General features: G+C 41.3%; 1 protein-coding gene across 6 annotated transcripts in view; it reads left to right on the top strand.

Moving 5' to 3' along the window:
* The window catches only part of LOC132833266 (microtubule-associated protein 9-like), a 207,597-nt gene that overhangs the window by 131,001 nt on the left and 57,314 nt on the right, over window positions 1-19,282 (top strand). For all 6 annotated transcript variants that reach the window (XM_060851426.1, XM_060851425.1, XM_060851421.1 and 3 more), the window contains one exon: window positions 18,769-18,930. In XM_060851426.1, coding sequence (XP_060707409.1) covers window positions 18,769-18,930 — 162 coding nt within the window. The remainder of the gene's footprint in view (window positions 1-18,768; window positions 18,931-19,282) is intronic.

The following is a 19,282-nucleotide window of genomic DNA, read 5'->3' as shown; positions in this document are numbered from 1 at the left end:
TCCGACCCAACCACGAGACTGGAGGTGTTTCCCATCTTTGAAGATCTTGTTTAATTTTCCAAATAATTGAATAAAATTGACATTGAACAGTCAATCCAGAACTGGAGTAATGAATATGCCCAAATACACAAAAACCTCCTGTGACCATCTAAATGGGAATCTATATTCACCCTCAAAAGCCAACTCCTTCATAAGACCACCCATAGGCATAGCCTCTGATTTTGCAAAATTAATCTTATACCCTGGAAAAGTGCACAATGCATTCACGCATTTGATCAGGCGAGGTATTGAAACTGCTGGATTTGTCAAAAGAATTAAGACATCATCTGTATACAACGAGATCTTATGTAATTTTGACCCCACTTCTGGAGCAGATGTATTGGGATGCCCACGAATGGCCTCTGCCAATGGTGCAATCACCAACGTAAAAGGCAGTGGTGAAAGGGGACAGCCCTGTCGGCTGCCCCTAAAAATATTAAAATAGCTTGATTGTACCCCGTTGGTAATGACTGCCGCGAGCGGTACACCGTAGGGAACCTTTACCCATCTAATGAAGACTTCACCCAAACCAAGTCACTCTAGAGTATAGAAGAGGTACGGCCACTCAACTCGGTCAAATGCCTTCTCTGCATCTAGAGAAATCACCATTCCCTGACTGCTGTTGGCCTGCTTGAATTACATGAAGCAGCCTCCTAACATTATTGGAGGATTTGCGACCCTTTTATGAAGCCTGTCTGATCCTCTTTAATAATACACAGTCTCCAGCCTTAACATGAGAGTCTTAGAGAGAATTTTAAAATCCACATTTAAGAGGGAGATGGGCCTGCACAAAGCACAGTCTTCTGAGTCCTTCCCTTTTTCGAGGATATTTGAAATATTGGCCTCTCTCAGAGATGGTGGGAGACAATCATGAGTGTATGAATCATTAAACATATTGAGCAGCGGGCCTGACAGTATACTTATAAATTCCTTATTGGGATTCATTGGGAAGTCCCTCAGGACTGGGCGCCTTTCCACTCTGAAGTTGCCTCACAGCTTCCTGCACTTTTGGCTCTGATAATGCAGCATTGAGAAAGGACTGTTGTTCAGGAGTCACATCTGAGAGCTTCAGATCTCTAAAATAGGATTCCATTTTGGCCTGCCCCTCCTCACAATCCTCAGATTGGTATAACATAGAATAAAATCTCTAGAACGCCACATTAATCTTTTTAGAATCACATATTAGGTTCCCAGATCCCTCCCTAATTGCTGTAATGGTTGTGAGCCACTCCTCTTTCTGGCAAGGTATGCTAAGTATTTGCCTGACTTGTCAACATGCTTTGCAAAAGTCAGCTCCTTCTCTGCCGACTGCATGAGTACAGAATTTAATGCAGACAGCAGTGCCGTAATCCTCTGTAGTTTGACCAACAAGGGTCTGTCAAAGTAGGCCTTCTCGTTGGCTTCAACCGTGCTTCAAGGACATGTTGCTGCTCACCCTTCTGCCGCTTCCTACTAGTGGAATATGAAATAACTAACCCCCTGGCATTTGCTTTGGCAGTTTCCCAGAGAACAGATGAGCTATCAACCGAGTCTATGTCGATGTCTCAGAATGCCCGAAATTCCCTCGAGAAATACTCCACAAACTTATTATCCTTGAGGGTAAAGGTATCCATTTGCCAGTACTTTGAACCCATTGTTAAGGTCCTTAATCCTAACCGTAAGGTACACTGGAGCATGATCAGATATGGTAATATTACCAATCGTACAAGATGCCACCACATCCAGGGTTACCGCAAGAGTCAGAAAAAAGTCAATCCTCGTGTGATATCTATGCAGATTGGAGAAAAATGTAAAATTCCTACCTGTAGGATGGAGATGCCTCCAGATGTCCACCAACCTAATTCCCCACACAGACCCACTAACTGTTTAGTTTATACAGAGGGTATCAAGGGACCTTTGGGCAACCTGTCTACTGTGGGATCCATGAGACAGTTAAAATCTCCCCCTATAATGATGAGCCAGGACTTGAGACTTATCAGTTTAGAAAAAGCATCTACCAAAAGTTTAAGATGAGCTTGGGGAGCAATAAACATTTAAAATGCTATATTCTTCCCCATTTATCAAGACCTTAAGAATTATAAAACTCCCGTGTATTTCTTTAACACACTCCAACAATTTAAATGGGAGATTTTTCCTAATCAATATAACCACTCCTTTACTTCAGGTATTAATTGATGAAAAATAAACTTGGTCAAAGCCATTCTGCTGTAATTTCAGATGCTCCTTGTCATCCAAATGCGTCTCCTGTAACAAAGCAATATCGACCTTCTCCTTTCTAAGACTCAAGAGTACCTTTTTCCTCTTAGTTGATGAGTGACTTCCTTTGGTATTCCAGGTACATCCTTTTAATCAAATCATTAACCATACTCTTCTGCAATAACATTTAAAATCCAGAGAGGAGGAACCCGAACCACAAACTGCTGAGCCTTAGCGTCACATGATTCACCAAATTTAAAAACTACATAAACTAAAACCATTACATTTAACAAACCTACAAAACTATTGAGAATAAAAAAAAACAAAACCAACTGAAGTGCCAACAGCGCTGAGTAGGGGAACTCACCCCATGCCCACAGGGAGCAACTACCCATCCCAAACTACCCATAAGTAGGCATCTAACCATCCCAGCCACCTTCACTTCTCCCAGCTAGAGCCGCAGCGCAAACACAAGCAGAAAAGAATAAACATCCCATGGAATGTCAATATGAATAAAACAAAATTTTCTTAAAAGAAAGGGAATAAATATCCTACCCATCCTTTGGCATATCCTAACTTAGACATTGAAAATGTTCATCTCAACCACTGCCAGACATAGTTTAAACCAAATTATCATCAATAGAGGAAAAAAAAGAAAGAAGCTCCAATCGGATTTCCTCTGTTTCTTTTACAAAATGATAAACACATACCCAAACAACACTATTTGTACATACTACAATTGTTCAAATTAGGTTAGTTTGTCCACAAAATCTCTTGCCTTCTCCAACGTGTCAAAGAGATGCATGGTTCCACCTAAGGTTAAACCAAAGCACGGCTGGATACCTCATAGAGTACTGAATCCCAAGCTCCCTCAGTCTTCTCTTGACACCATCGTAAGGTTTTAGTTTCTGGATCACTGCCACTGAGAAATCCTGAAAAAAACATGATCTTAGAGCCCTCGTACATCAGGGCCTTCAGATCCTTCCCCTGGACTCTGGAAGCCTCCATGACTCTCTCCTTATAGCGGTTATGATGGAACTGCACCAGGAGAGGACGAGGACATTGACATAGAGCCGATCTCCGCCCTGCGACCCGGTGAGCCCTCTCTATCTTCAATCCCCTCATGCCAGCCTCCAAGTCAAGGAATTTCGGAAGCCAAGCCTCAACAAATTCTGCAGGCTGCTCACCTTCCTTACCCTCAGGCAGACCGATGATCCGAGTGTTTTTTTCTCCTGCCTTTGTTCTCAAGATCATCCACTTGGTCATGCACATTACGGACCTGTGTCTCCAGGGCTTGGATCCCACCCTTGGATGGACTGGCATCAGCTTCCACCGCTGTGACCCTGTGCTCCACCTCATCCGTCCTCTTCTCCAGGTTTCCCAGCTGCTGCTCATGCTTCTGCAGCATGAGAGAGACTAGAGCCAGCTTCTCTTCAGTCTGTTTCCCCAGCATCTCACAAGATTTCAAGAGCTGGTTCACCAGGGTCTGGAGAGTGATCGGCTCCAAGGCTGCTACAGGCTGAACTGCAGATCTGGCCTTGAATCTCCTCCTCCCTTTTTATGCATCTCTGGACAGCTGGAAACAGAGATAAGTTAATTTTTAGAAGTTTCTTGGGACTCCACAATCTTTCCGGAGTCCCAAGATATCACAATGGCCTGGGTTGGGCGGGTTAAAGGATCATCCTGTTTGTGGTGCGATCTATGCCCAGTGGTGTTCCATAAAAGATCAGTGCTGGGACCACTGTGGTTTGTAATATATATAAATGATTTGGATTAAAATGTAGGTGGTCTGATTAATTTACAGACAATGCAAAAATCAGTGGAGTTGTGGATCTTGAGGGAAGTAATCAAAGGATGTAATGGGATATGGACCAGTTGGAAAGTTATGCAGGGAAATGGCTGATTGAGTATAATCCAGACAAAGTGATGCAATGATGCATTTTGGGAGGTCAAATGCAAGAGGAAAGTATACAGCAAGTGGCAGGACCCTTAGAAACATAGCTATACAGAGGGATCTTGGTGGTGCAAGTACAAAGCTCCCTGAGATTGGCAAGACACGTGGATAACGTGGTAAAGATGCATACATTCTTGCCTTCATCGATCAGGGCATTGAGTGTGAAAGTTGACAAAGTCATGTTGCAGCTGATAAAACGTTAGTTACGCCAATTTGGATTATTGTGAGCAATTCTGGTTACCACACTACAAGAAGGATTTGGAGACTTTGGAGAGAGTGCAAAAGTGTCTTACCAGGATGTTGCCTGAATTGGAGTGTATTATCTATGAGGAGAGGTTAGACAAACTGATAGTGTTACTGCTAGAGTGTTGGAGGCTAACGGATGATGAGATAGAAGGATATACTTTTTTTGAGAGGCATGCATAGAGTGTATAGTCAGATTCTTTTTCCCAGAGTAGGAATGTCAAATACTAGTGAGAGGGGAAAGTTTGCGAGTAAAGTTTTTTATACAGGGGGTGGTCGATAACTGGAACATGCTGCTAGCGGATATGGTGGAAGCAGAATCGATAGCACTTGGACAGAAACATGTAGAGGCAGGGAGTAGAGGAATATGAATCATATGCAGGCAGGTGTGATTAGTTTAGAATGGCATTCCATACGACTCATATGGTGGGCTGAAAGGCTATACTGTTGTGTGTAGTGGTATAGTGAGAATTCAGGTTGTAAGAGTGAAGGGCAAGAGCAGCAAATCCAGGGAACTCTGGATGTCAAGGAATATTGAGAATTTGATTAAGAAAAGGAAGCATATAAAGAGCATTAAAACCAGGGAGAAGCTTCAGGAATGCATATAATCATACACTTACGTAGCATAGAAACAGGCTGTTAAGCCTATCATTTTAACCAAGAAACGTCAAACTACACTAATTCTGTTTACCTGGCACTTATTCTGTAATTGACTATGGCCGAGCATCTTAGTGCTCTTCAAAATTGTTTGTAAATGCCGTGAGATTAGCTGCCTCCATCACCAATACATTCCATATTTCAACTGCCCTCTGGATGAAAAAAATTCTTCCTTAGATCTCCTCTAACCACATGTTCATCACCTTACACTAATGTTTTCTGATCTTAAGACATATCTGCCATGGGGCAACGATCACCTCAAAGACTGATGAATGGACTCTCTAGTCTCCAATAATGCCGACCTTGCTAATGTTGCTCTTGCCTAGTGCACACCCTGTGCAATATAACCTGTGCACCTCTGTCTAAGCTTTTCTGCTTTGTACATCCTTGCTTACAATGATCTGCCTGTACTGCTCGTAATCAGAGCTTTTCACTGTACTTCCGTACATATAATAGATAACTCAATCAATTTGCATGATTTACCTCTTATAATTCAGTATACCCCAAACAAATTCCCTCCTACTCTTTTCCAGGGAAAATAAATCCAGCCTATCCAGTCTCACCTCATAACTGAAACTTTCCATTCTGGTTAATCGTCTCTGCACCCCCTCCAGTGCAATCGCACCTTTCTGATAGTGTGGCGACCTGAACTGTGCACAGTTTTCTGAATTGTAACAAGACTTTTTTGCTCCTATATTCTATGCCCTGGTTACTGAAGGCAATTATCCCATATACTTTCTTTACATCTCCTCATTCAGTGTATCATCTCATTAAGATGCCTTTCAAAGCATCTGGCAAACCCTACCAGCCAAGAAAGTCAAGAGTAGCAGGCAGATGGGAACGGCACCATCTCTGTCTTCCCCTCCAACTAGCGCATCTGTATGGATTGGAAATGTATTGTCATGCTTTTATTGTTGCTGGGTCAAAATCTTGAAACTTTTCAACATAACATCACTGTCAGAACAACATCTTCACCTCATGGAAAGTAGTACCCACATACTTTCTGAAGAAGCAAAAGTGCTAGTGAATGTAATGATGCTCACATTCTGTAAAAGAATAAGAAAAGTCAAGTTTCACTCACTTTGCTACAGAAAGATTACTTACGTTACTGTCCCTGGGTAGTGGAGAGAAAAATATATGATTCAAGTCTGAGGAGCACAAAGCTATGTGGTGGTAGTAACAGTGAGTGCACCAGCAATTAATGGATCACCGCAGCAAAGAGCAAGACCAAGAAGGCTGTGTTGCTTGCCCACTGCCAGGCATCGGGACATCTGATCAGGTATAATGAAGAATCTACAATGGAAGTGGGAGCGCACAATCATTAAGATCCATTAGCTACCAACAACAAAGCAAAGTTAAAAATCACACAACACCAGGTTATAGTCCAACAGGTTTAATTGGAAGCACACTAGCTTTCGGAGCGATGCTCGTTCATCAGGTGATTGTGGAGGGCTCAAGCATAACACAATTTATAGCAAAAATTTGCAGTGTGATGTAACTGAAATTATACATTGAAAAATTGATTGTCTGTTAATGGACAATCACCTGATGAAGGAGCGTCGCTCCGAAAGCTAGTGTGCTTCCAATTAAACCTGTTGGACTATAACCTGGTGTTGTGTGATTTTTAACTTTGTACACCCCAGTCCAACACCGGCATCTCCACAAAATAACAACAAAGCAGGATAAGAAAAGAGCTTCTGTATAGTCACTATTGAAGAACTAGGCCCCACATTCGGAAGCAGAATCTCAAGTGGAGTAATTTCTAGATTATAACCAAAGTCATTTGTAAGTTGACATAAGGTGAATAAGATCAGAGAAATGAATATGCGGCACAAAGCCTGGTAAAGAGAACTGGGTTCCAGTTCATACGCATTGGCATTAGCACTAAAGTTTGATACAGCAGTAACATACTTCCCAATTTTTATATTCTGCCCTGACTGATAAAAGCAAGCATACCACTTTGACCATCTTATTTACTCGCGTTGCCACTTTCAGAGAACTGTGGACCTCTTTGCCTCAATCCCTCGGTATGTCAATGCTTTGAAGAGTTCTGCCATTTACTGTATACTCTCATCCTGCATTAGACCTTCCAAAATGCGTCACCTCATATTTATCAGATTTAATTCCATCTGTTATTTCTCTGTCCAAGTTTCTAGCATATTTATATCCAGCTGTATATTCTGGCAATCCTCCTCATCATCTGCAGCTCCTCCAATCTTTGTCATCTGCAAACATGCTCGTCAGACCACCTACAATTTTTCAATCATTGGATATATTACAATCAAAGGAATCTCAGCACTGATCTCTGTGGATCACTACTGGTTTGACGATTTGACAAACACCCTTGCAATGCTACTCTCTGACTTCTATAACCAAACCAGTACTGTATTTCATCTTACCAGCTCACCATAGATCACCACTGTACAAGGCTGTAGCAAATTCCTCCTTCACCTCCCTCTACTTTAAAATACACATCACCTCCTCCCACAAGGTCAAAGTGGGGATGTTCAGTGATGATTGCACAATGTTCAGCACTATTCAAGACATCTCCTACTGAAATAGTCCACATTCAATTACGACAACATCTAGGCAATATCCAGGCTTGGGTGGCATGGTGGTTCAGTGGTTAGACTACTGCCTCATGCTAAAATGTGGAGGCCGAATCCCTCTGCTAATTAAAACTAAACACCTAGAAAAGCTCGCTGCGACTCATAATCTGCTAAAAGTGAGTAAAAGAGAAATCGTAATTTCCACTATTTATTTTCCTAACTCTAATAGTGAACACTAAACAAAACTATTAACAAATCCAGATCCTTTTTTTAAATTAATTACTATCTGACCCTGACTCTGTAAAATGCTGCTCCACTAACACAATTATTAAATATTACATTAACTTAATTTCTCAACATCAATACAGATGGTCTTCTCTCTGTTCAGGCTTCCTTCCTTTCCTTTCCAACTCTTCTCCCTGGGTCATCTTCCTTTTTACTGCTTTTACAGGGAAAGGTACATTTGATAGATCGTGCCTTCTGAAGTTTCTTTTAGAGCAAGACATTAGACAGGCATTAGCTCTCTGGCTCTATGGCAATTGCTCTGACCAATTTTCAAAATGCCCACTTTTTTTAATTCCCCCAACATAGTTCTTGCTCATTGGTCCGATGTTGTCAATACAATAAATTCAAACACAATTGGGTTTGAGTATCCCTGGGCATAATTTAAATTAATTGGTTAAATTTAAATTGTCAAAACAGCAGCCTAAACATAGGTATCCATTTAACAACTAATTATTAAATGTATCTATTTTCGAAAAGCCCATCTGTTAGCAATTCCATGTCATTCCAGCCAGCTGTATTTTAAATTTATTTTAAAATTTAGAAAATACTTTGTATCTTAAAGTGAACATACACTTTTTTGACTTGGTAATACCTCCCCACTTTAGAAAAAGAATGAATCATCATAATGAAAAAATGGCTTTTTTTTTCTCTAATTCTTAATATCAATACTATGAAATACGCATGTCATTAACCTTTCATGTTAATTATGCACCCATATTTAACTTTGGAATCGATATGGTTCAATTTTATCCAAACCTTTTTAAAATCTACGATAATGTATTAGTAATCACATTTTTACAATCTGCAACATGTACATTTTCTAAATTAAATGTCTGTAACATAAGACTCCAATGAAATATTCTCATACTTCTATCTTAAAATCTTACAAAAACATGAGAGGTTTGTGGTTCGTATATACAACCATCTCTGAAAAATTGTTTGTCACATAAGCATGAAAATGTTGTCAGGCTAGTACCAAACTCAATAACTCTTTTTCTGTGGTGGAGTATCTTCCGCTGTATATTGCATTTCTTTGAAAAGTAGCCAATTAGCTCTTCAATTCCATCATCATCTTCCTGCATCGATACAACTCCAACCCATATATCGCTAGCATCGATTGCAACTTTAAAGGGTTTCAAAAACATTGGTGTAGCTAAAACTGGTGCAATGGTTAATATGGCTTTTAAATTCTCAAAGCATCCTGGCTTTGTTCTGTCCACTGAAATTTTGTGTTCTTCTTTAGTAAATCCATCAGTGGTGCCATTACGCTGCTGAAGTTGAATCCGCTCAGTCCCAAAAGGCTAATGGACTTACACTAGAAAGATGAGACAATAAAAGATATATATCACAATCCATATTCAGAAAAGGAAACAGAATGTATTCCCAAGGGCTATTATCTTTGGCTATGCTGGTTTACTCATCATCACTTTCCTCCTCCCTAAGCCTACCTTCTGACTTCATCCTTTTAAATTGACAATCCTGTTCAATTTGCAGGAAGTTCAAATTCTCTCCCTTTCTCCGTCGCTTCTCTCTCTTTTTGCTCAGCTCAGCTAAGAACCTTCTCTCCTAACTTGGCTCTTCTTTCCCTTTTTCTTCTCTCTTTCTTTTTGCGCCGCTAATAATCTTCTCTCCTTTTCTTTTTCGTGTTACTCAAACTGTTTCATCTGCAATTGAATTTTAGCCATTTCCAAAGACTCTAATGGCCTTTGTGGCACATTTGAGCTATTTTGGTAATAACCTCATCTTTTTTCAGAGACACATGCAATTCCAGCGCCACCTTGTCTGCCAATTGCAGCAGCTTTCCCTTGCTCATTTTTTGTAAAACTCCCAAAGTCAGTTCTTCCACACCTAGAAAACATGTAGTAGCTGAAAGTGCCATTTCTCTCACTTTTAATCTAACCAAGTACAAGTATCTGAAATTAAGAAGATTCTTCCCACCTCAGTTTTATTTAAAGATCCAGGACACTAATTGTGAAGTATGTTTAAATCTGCTGGGACCTTTTGTTCAAATCTGTCCAGATTCTGTACCTGATCTGTCCAGATCTGCCTAAACCAGTCCAACCTTGTCAAAATCCCAGACTGGATCTCTCCAACCTGTCCAAATCCCAGACCAGCCCCCAAACTGTTAGACATGGAAGTCGAATCCCTCTGCTAATTAAAACCAACCATCCAGAAAAACTTGCCTCGCCTCACAATCTGCTGAGTGAGTGAAAGAGAACTGCTAATTTCCATCATTTAAAGGAAAATAGCTATTTATTTTCCTAACTAATAATGAACACTAAACAAAACTATTAACAAATCCAAGTCCCATTTTTCTTAACTAATTACTATCTAATCCTGACTCTATAAAAATGCTGCTCCAATAACAATTATTAAACATTACATTAACTTAATTTTTCAAAGTCAATACAATTGGTCTCCTCTCCCTTCAGTCTTCCTTCCTCTTCTTCCCAACTCCGCTATCTTCTCCCTAGGTTGTCTTCCTTTTTACTGCTTTTACAAGAAAAGGTACCTTTTGATAGATAGTGCCTTCTGAAGTTTCTTTCAGAGCATGCTATTAGATGGGCAGTTAGCTCTCTGGTTCTATAGCAGTTGCTCTGACCAGTTTTCAAAATGCCCACTTGTTTTATCCCTCCATCATCGTTCCTGCTCATTGGTCCAATGTTGTCAATACAATAAATTCAAACTCAGTTGGGTTTGAGTACCCTGGGCATAATTTAAAGTCACTGGTTAAATTTCAATTGTTGTCAAAACTTCAACCAAAACTTAGGTATCCATTTAACAGCCAATTGTTACATATATCTATTCTGGAATAGCCCGTCTCTTAGCTGTTCTGGCAGCTGACTATTTTAAATTTACTTTAAAATTCAGAAAATACTTTATATCTTAAAATGAACATACACTCGTTCAATTTCATAACACACATAGCACCAGGTACCCGGGTTCATTTCCACCCTCAGGCACTGTCTGTGTGGAGTTTGTACATTCTCAGGTGTCCGAGTGGGTTTCTGCCAGATTCTGTGGTTTCCTCCCACTGTCCAAAGATGTGCAAATTAGGTGGATTGGCCATGTGAAATTCCCCAAGGATGTCGGTAAGCGCATTGGCCTTGCGAAATGCAGGGTTACAGGGATAGTGTAGAGGGATGGGTCTGGGTGGGATGCTATTTGGAGGGTTAGTGTGACCTCATTGGGCCAAATGGCCTGTTTACACATTGAACGGATTCTACGAAGCATTCCCTAGAATATTAATATATTAGTCTCTAGTTTCAGATTAGATTAGACTTACAGTGTGGAAACAGGCCCTTCGGCCCAACAAGTCCACACCAACCCGCCAAAGTGAAACCCACCCATACCCCTACATTTACCCCTTACCTAATACTACGGGCAATTTAGCATGGCCAATTCACCTGACCCGCACATCTTTGGACTGTGGGAGGAAACCGGAGCACCCAGAGGAAACCCACGCAGACACGGGGAGAACGTGCAAACTCCACACAGTCAGTCGCCTGAGTTGGAAATTGAACCCGGATCTCAGGCGCTGTGAGGCAGCAGTGCTAACCACTGTGCCACCATGCCTTTCTCCTGTGTGAATACTGATGCAAAGTGGTGATTGTGGATCTTACCCTCATCCTCAGGTTGTACTTGAATAGAGGAACCCTGTTCCAAGCTAACCTCTTGCTCCTTTTATAACATATAAGAAACCATGGGATTTTCCTTAATCCTCTTTTGCAAGATCATGTCATGGCTCTTTTTTTTCCTAATTCCTTGTATCAGTTGTTTCCTGCTTTCTTTATATTCTTTGAGAGCTCTATCTTCAGTCTAAATCATACACATGCTTCCATTTTCTGTCTAAATAAGCTCGCAATATTGCTTGTCATCCAATGTTCCCAAATCTTTAATTTTCACAGGAACATTCTGGTCCTGAACTCTCACCAACTGGCCTTCAAAAGATTCCCACATGCCAGATGTGGATTTACTCTGAAACAATCTACATACTCCAATCTACATACCCCTATTCCTGCCAAATATTATCGTAGTTTGTCTCTCCCAAGTACTAACACTTTCACCCGAGGACTATACACCCTTATGTGTAACTAACTCAAAATGTACGGAGATATGGTCACTGTTCCTGAATGGCTTTTGGGAGGACTGTAATACAACCCATCAAAGTAATCGTACCCTTCCTATTCCTGTGCTCTACCCATATGGTCTCACTAGATGAGCCACCCAAGGTTTCTTCCCTTAGTACAGCAGTCATATTCTCAGTAATCAGTAATGAAACTTTCCTATTTCTTTTACATCCCTCTCTGTCTCACCAGAAATATCTAAATCCTGGAACATTAAACTGCAGTCTTATTCCCCTTGAAACCAAAGGTGCCAAAATGAGGAAGAAAATGGCTGCATCTACTCTTGGCATGAAACATGGGCATTGCTGGCTCTGTCTGTATTTATTGCCATTGAACTGGATAACTTGCCAGGTCATTTCCGAGCACAGTTAGATCTGGGATCACATGTAGCCAAATCAGGTAAAGATTGTCTTCATTAGTGAACTCATGGGTATTTGTGACAATTACTTTTATTTCCAGATCATTATTAAATTCAGATTTCACCATATGCCATGGTGGGATTCAAACCACCAGAATATTAGTGTGCATTACTAGTACAGTGCCATTTCCACTATAACGATTAACTGCTGACAGTATTTCTGCTGTTATTGTGAAACCAGACCAGGGCGTGCATTCACTCACGTGGACTTAGACTGAGGGGTATGGATAGGGTAAATAGACAAGGTCTTTTCTCTGGGGTGAGGGAGTCCAGAACTAGAGGGTATAGGTTTAGGGTAAGAGGGGCAATGTTTTCATGCGGAGGGTGGTGCGTATGTGGAATGGGCTGCCAGAGGAAGTGGTGGAAGCTGGTACAATTGCAATATTTAAAAGGCATCTGGATGGGTATATGAATAAGAAGGGTTTTGAGGGGTATGGGCCAGGTGCTGGCAGGTGGGACTAGATTGGGTTGGGATATCTGGTTGACATGAATAGGTTGGTCGGAAGGGTCTGTTTCGATGCTGTATATCTCTAATACTCTATGACTTGTTGGCCAACTAGATGCTGGCATCTGCAGAATTGCTGCCGTAATGCCCCTTTCTCTTCCTTTTCCTTATCCCCACCAGATGGAGGATCAGAGATAAGAAAGACTTTAGGGGATAGTTTGTGATTTTGGGGCTCATAAGGTGAGTATTGCAGGGAGTCAGAATGACAGAAAGGGGAATTCCTGTCAGAACCACCCTCTTCCCTAGGAGTTGGCTTCCTTGGTCTAGCAGCTCAGGAATTTACTCTCATTTAACCCAACCGAACTGACAAAAATTTGTGCAGTGACGTGCAGTTTGGGTTCAACCAGGGCCACCCAGCTCCTGAGTTCATTACAGCCTTATTTAAAACATGGATAAAATAGCAGAATTCCAAAGCTGGGGTGAGAGAGTGAAAGCCATTGATATCAAGGCTGTATTCGACCGAGTGTGGCGTCAAGGAGACCTAGCAATACTGGAATCAATTGATATTGGGGCAAACTCTCTGCTGGTTGGAGTCATTACCTGGTATTTGGAAGATGGTTGTGATGGCTGGAGGTGCATTATCTCAGATCTGGGACAGCTCTCCAGAAGATTTTAAGAGCCCTAGGCCTAACCACTTAGCTGCTTCATTAATGACCTTTGCTCCATCATTAGGTGAGAAGTGGGAATATTCACAGATGACTGCACAATATTCAGCATCATTTGTGTCATCTCAGATACTGAAACAGTCCAGGCTCAAATGCAACAACATCTGGATTGGACAAGTAGCAAGGAACATTTGCACTGCACAAATACCAGGCAATGGTCATCTCTAATAAGTGACAATTTCACCATCACCCATTGACACACAGTGTTACCATCACTGAATCCCTCAATATCAGCAGGCTGGGACTTCCATTAAAGAGAAACCCAACTGGACTTACCACATGAACACAGTGACTACATGAGCAGATCAAAAGCTAGGTGTACTTCAGCGTGTAATACACCGGCTGGCTCCCCAAAACTTGCCCACTGTCTACAAGACACAAGTCAGGAGTGTGATAGAATGCTCCCCACTTGCCTGAATGGGTACAGCTCCAACAAGAAGCTTGACATCATCCAGGACAAAGCAGCCTGCTTGCCTGTCACCACATCCACAAGCATCCATTCCATCCACCATTGATGCTCAGTACCAACAGTGTGTACTATCCACAAGATGCACAGAAATTCACCAAAAATCCTCAGATAGCACCTTCCAAATCCATAATTACTACATATTAAAGGATAAGGGCAGCAGATATGTGGGAACACCACCCTCTGCAAGTTTCCCTCCAAGTCACTCATCATCCTGACTTGAAAATATTCATCATTCCTTCACTGTCATTGGCTCAAAATCCTGGAATTCCCTCCTTAACGACGTTGTAGTTCAACCCACAAGACATGGACATCAACAGTTCATGAAGGCAGATCACCACCTCCTTCTTAAGGGCAGAAAGAGACAGGCAATAAATACTGGCCAACCAGTGATGCCCACATCCCAAAAATGAATACAAAGTAAGTCTGCATGCATAGCAATGGGATAGCCTAACAATGTCTTGTTTTGTCTGGAGCTGCTAATTAAAAATTGACAACTTAAAGTCCTTAATTTTCATCAGATTGGATCAACCGCTGCCTTTCAAAATTTTTACTTAATTTCTCATGTGCTGCTGAGGCCAGCTGTCTTCACACTGCCACCTGATTATCTTTCCTGTCTGCCACCTTCATTGTCTGCTAATGTGGAGAAAACTTCTCCCATAGGGTTAATATTTCAGCTGAATTACCTTTAGTTCAGAGCCAAAACAAGGACCTGGAAGAGTGCATGAAACTGCACCAGTTTTTATCCTGAGAAGAAACATGCAAATTAGGAGCAAAAACCTGTTTTACCATTCAATAAAACTGTGCTAACAGCCAATCTTCTATGCATGCCAGAATGTTATTTTTTACAACATGAACTCGTGCTGTGCACAATAACATTTTATGTGGTACCTTGTGAAAGGCCTTCTGGAAGTCCATTCATCAGCAAGTTCCCCTTTATCCGCTTTGAATGTTTCTCATCAAAGAATTTAAATAACTTGGTTAACCATAATTTCCCCTTCACTGAACTGTGCTGAGCCCTTCCTAATTGCCTTTGGGTTTTCCAGCTGCCCATTTCTAACCACCTTGATGATTCTAATACCTCAACCATGACAAAGCTAATATCAAGCTAACTGACCTTCTATTTGCTATTTTCTGCCTGTTCTATCCATGAATAGGGGCTATGTTTGTTACTTTCCAGTCTGTTGGAATTTGTCCAGAATTGAATACGTTTTTGAAAATTAACCACTGCACCTACCATGGGCGTAGGTTTAAGGTGAGAAAGGAAAGATTTAAATGGGACCTGATAGGCTGTTATCAGGCAGAGGGTGGTGCCTGTATAGAACGAGCTGCCAGAGGAGGTGTTGGAGGAAAGTATAAATTAGAATATTTAAAAGGCATCTGGATGGGTATACAAACAGGAAGGGTTTAGAGGAATATGGGCCAAACGCTGACAAATGGGATTTGATCAGATGAGCAAATGGGCCGAGAAGTGGCAGATGGAGTTTAAATTAGATAAATGTGGAAAGGCAAATCAGGGCAGGACTTATACACTTAATGGCCAAGTCCTGGTGAATACTACTGAACAAAGAGACCTTAGAATACAGGTTCATACTTCCTTGAAATTAGAGTTGGCGGTAGACAGATAATGAAGAAGGCGTTTGGTTTCCTTGCCTTTATAGGTTAATACATTGAGTACAGGAATTGAGAGGTCATGTTGCAACTGTACAGGACATTGGTTAGGCTACTTTGGGAATACTGTGTTCAATTCTGGTCTTCCTGCGATAGGAAGGATGTTGTGAAACTTGAAAGAGTTCAGAAAAGATTTATAAGGATATTGCCAGGTTGGAGAGTTTGGATCTTCATTAAACTTTTTCGTAACTTAGAATATAGAGAATAGAAATATATAGCACAGGAACAGGCCATTCGGCCCATGATGTCATGCCAAACATGACACCAAATTATATTAATCCCTTCTGCCTGGCTTTCGTCCATAATCCTTCATTCCTTGCACTTTGAAAATCCCTTACACCGTGCTTGACAGGGCCCTCAACTACATCCGATTTATCACTTGTGCTTCCATCCTTCCATCAATTACAACAGTGTGATCAGATCCCCCTTGTTCTTACTTTTATCCAACCAATCTAGTCATTCAAAGTATCATTCTCCACCATTTCAGACAATTCCAACAGAATGCCAACACCAAACACATCTTCCCCTCACTCCACCATGCGCATTTGGCAGGGATCGTTCCCTCTGGGATATCCTAGTCCATTCCTTGACCATCAACACCACCCCCCTTCCCATGGCACCTTCCCATGTAATCGCAGAAGGTACAACACCTGCCCTTTCATGTCCTCCCTCCTCATCATCCAAGGGCATAAACAGCTTTTCCAGGTTAAACAGCATTTCGCCTGTACTTAATTCAATCTTATGTATGTATGCACAGCACCTATTGTGTCTGACTCAGTATAGGAGAAACCAAACACAGATTTAGTGACTGTTTTGCAGGACATCTCTGATCTGTTTGCAAGCCTGACTCTGACCTTCCCACTGTCATTTTAACAATGTCCTGTTTGCATGCAAATTGTCTGTCCTCGGCATACTGGAAAGCCCCAGCAAATCACAACAAAAACTGGAGAAGCAACATTCATCTTAAACTAGGCACTTTACAACCTTCTGGGCTTGATATTGAGTTCAAGACCTTCAAATTATGGACCCATCCCTTCCTTTGTTTAGCTTTGCTTGTTACATTCTCTATCACTATATCCTCTCTCCCCTCCCCCAATTCCAGTAGAAGTCTTTCTTCTTTCCAGTTTGGCAGTTGGACACACTATTGTTCTGCTGATCTTTACAGGGTCCTATTCTGTTCATAATCCTTCTTTTGTCCATAATGTATTCATGGAATCCCTTTGTATTCTCCTTAGCTCTATCTGGTAAAGCTAACTTATGTCACCCTTTTGCCCTCCTGATTTCCCTCTTGAGAATAGTCCTACTGCCCTTACACTCTTCTAGGGATTCAACAGATCCTGCTGTCTACACCTGAAGTATGCTTCATCCTTTTCCTTGGCTAAAACGTCAATTTCTCTAGTCATCCTGCATTCCCTACACCTAATAGCCTTGTCCTTCACACTAACAGGAACATACTGTTGTTATCTCATTTTTGAAGGCCTCTCACTTTCCAGCCATCCTTTTACCTGTGAATATCTGCCGCCACATAACTTTTGAAAGTTCCTACCTAATACTGTTAAAATTGGCCTTCCTCCAATTTAGAATTTTAATTTTTAGAACAGGTCTATCCTTTTCTGTAACTATTACAAAACTGATGGAATTATGATACTGGCCCCAAAGTGTTCCCCCACTGACATCTTGCCCTGCCTTATTCCCACGAGAAGGTCAACCTTTGCTCATTCTCTGGTTGGTACACCGCATATTGAATAAGAACATTTTCTTATACACACTTAGCAAATTCCAGTCCATCCAAGCCCTTAACACTATGGCAGTCCCAGTCTATGTTTTGAAAGTTAAAATCCCCTACCATTACAATCGTATTCTTCTTACAGATAACCCTGAGATTGCCTTAGAAATTTGCTTCTCAGTGACCTGCTGACCAATTGGGGGCGGGGTTCAAACGTACAATCCCAATAAGGTGATCATCCCTTTCTTATTTCTCAATTTCACCCAAGTAACTCCACTGAATATCCTCCCTAAATACAGCCATAATCACACAACACCAGGTTATAGTCCAATAGGTTTATTTGTCAGAACAAGATTCGGAGTGCTGTTTCTTTCGTCAGGTAGTTTCGATACCCTCCAGTGTGGAAACAGGCCATTTAGCCCAACAAGTCCACACCAACCCTCCGAATAGTAATCCACCCAGACCCATTCCCCAATATTTACCCCTGACTAATTACTTAACACTATGGGGCAATTTAGCACGGCCAATTTACCTGATCTGCACGTCTTTGGACTGTGAGAGGAAACTAGAGCACCCGGAGGAAACACACGCAGACATGGGGAGAACGTGCAAACTCCATACAGGGAGTGGCCCTAGGCCACTGTGCCGCCTTATTTTTAACTTTGTCCACCCAGTTCAACACCGGCAACTCCACATTGTATAGCTATAATGTTATCCCTAACCAAAAATGACATTTCCCCACTCCCTTCCCCCATTTCTATATCTCCTATAGAATCGATATCCTGGAATATTAACTGCCGGTCCTATCCATTCCATAGCCACGTTTCTGCAGTCCAATGTTTCCAAACATAACTGAGTTCACCTACCTTACTTGTCAGGTCTCTTGCATTGAAGTAAATTTGGTTTACATCGTCCTCTGCCATGATCTTGCCTGCCATGACTGTTAGATTTGCTCCTTTGCTCAACTGCACCAGCCTTAGCCGTTCTCTTCTCTCACGATCTCTCTGGGGCCTCCCCTTACTGCTTTAAATCATCCCAAGTAGCTCTAGCAAATCTCCCACCAGTATATTAGTCCCCTTCCAAATCAGTGCAACCTGCCCTTCTTATACAGGTCACTCCACTCCAGAAGAGATTCCAATGATCCAAAAATGAGAGCATGGTACAAAGGGAATGTTGGTTGGGAAATACTGCTTGGGTAATTTGCATTTTAATATCTTTTTACATTTTTGAAGATGATTCTAAGATTTAACTGTTGTTTCTTTTAAAGGAGAAGCTTGAAAGCAAAAAGGAAGCAAAGGTTTCATTTGAGGCCTGGAAGGCAAAGAAAAAAAGTGTGCTTAAAGAATCCTCCAGCAAGAAGAAAGAGGAGGAAAAGAAAAAGCAACAAGCAGAAGTAGAGAATGAACAGCGGAAGGAAGTAGCAAAGAAGGCAGTGAGAAATATTTATTCTGATCTATAATAATATGGAATTTTAACTGACAAGATGATGGAGTATTTGGAGCCCCAATATTTGTAAAATATTAATAATATTCATCAACTATTAATAATATGTTAACTATAACTAAGGAGTCATTTATCAATTAAACCACCAGGCTAGAATGCATTTTGAAAGTGAAACTGCATAGCTGCTGCCTTAGTGAAAGGTTTGTTCCCATATAATAACATGGTTTATGCGGCGATGGTCAAGAAGAGCAACAGCAGCAGCAGCAGCAACCACTGCAAAATAGCACTCTAAAATACCAAGTTCATGGAGACAGAACTAAAGCTTGATAAAAGTGATA

This window comes from Hemiscyllium ocellatum, chromosome 36, assembly GCF_020745735.1.
Source record: "Hemiscyllium ocellatum isolate sHemOce1 chromosome 36, sHemOce1.pat.X.cur, whole genome shotgun sequence".
Taxonomy (NCBI): Eukaryota; Metazoa; Chordata; class Chondrichthyes; order Orectolobiformes; family Hemiscylliidae; genus Hemiscyllium; species Hemiscyllium ocellatum.
This window is presented reverse-complemented; position numbering and strand designations above follow the sequence as displayed.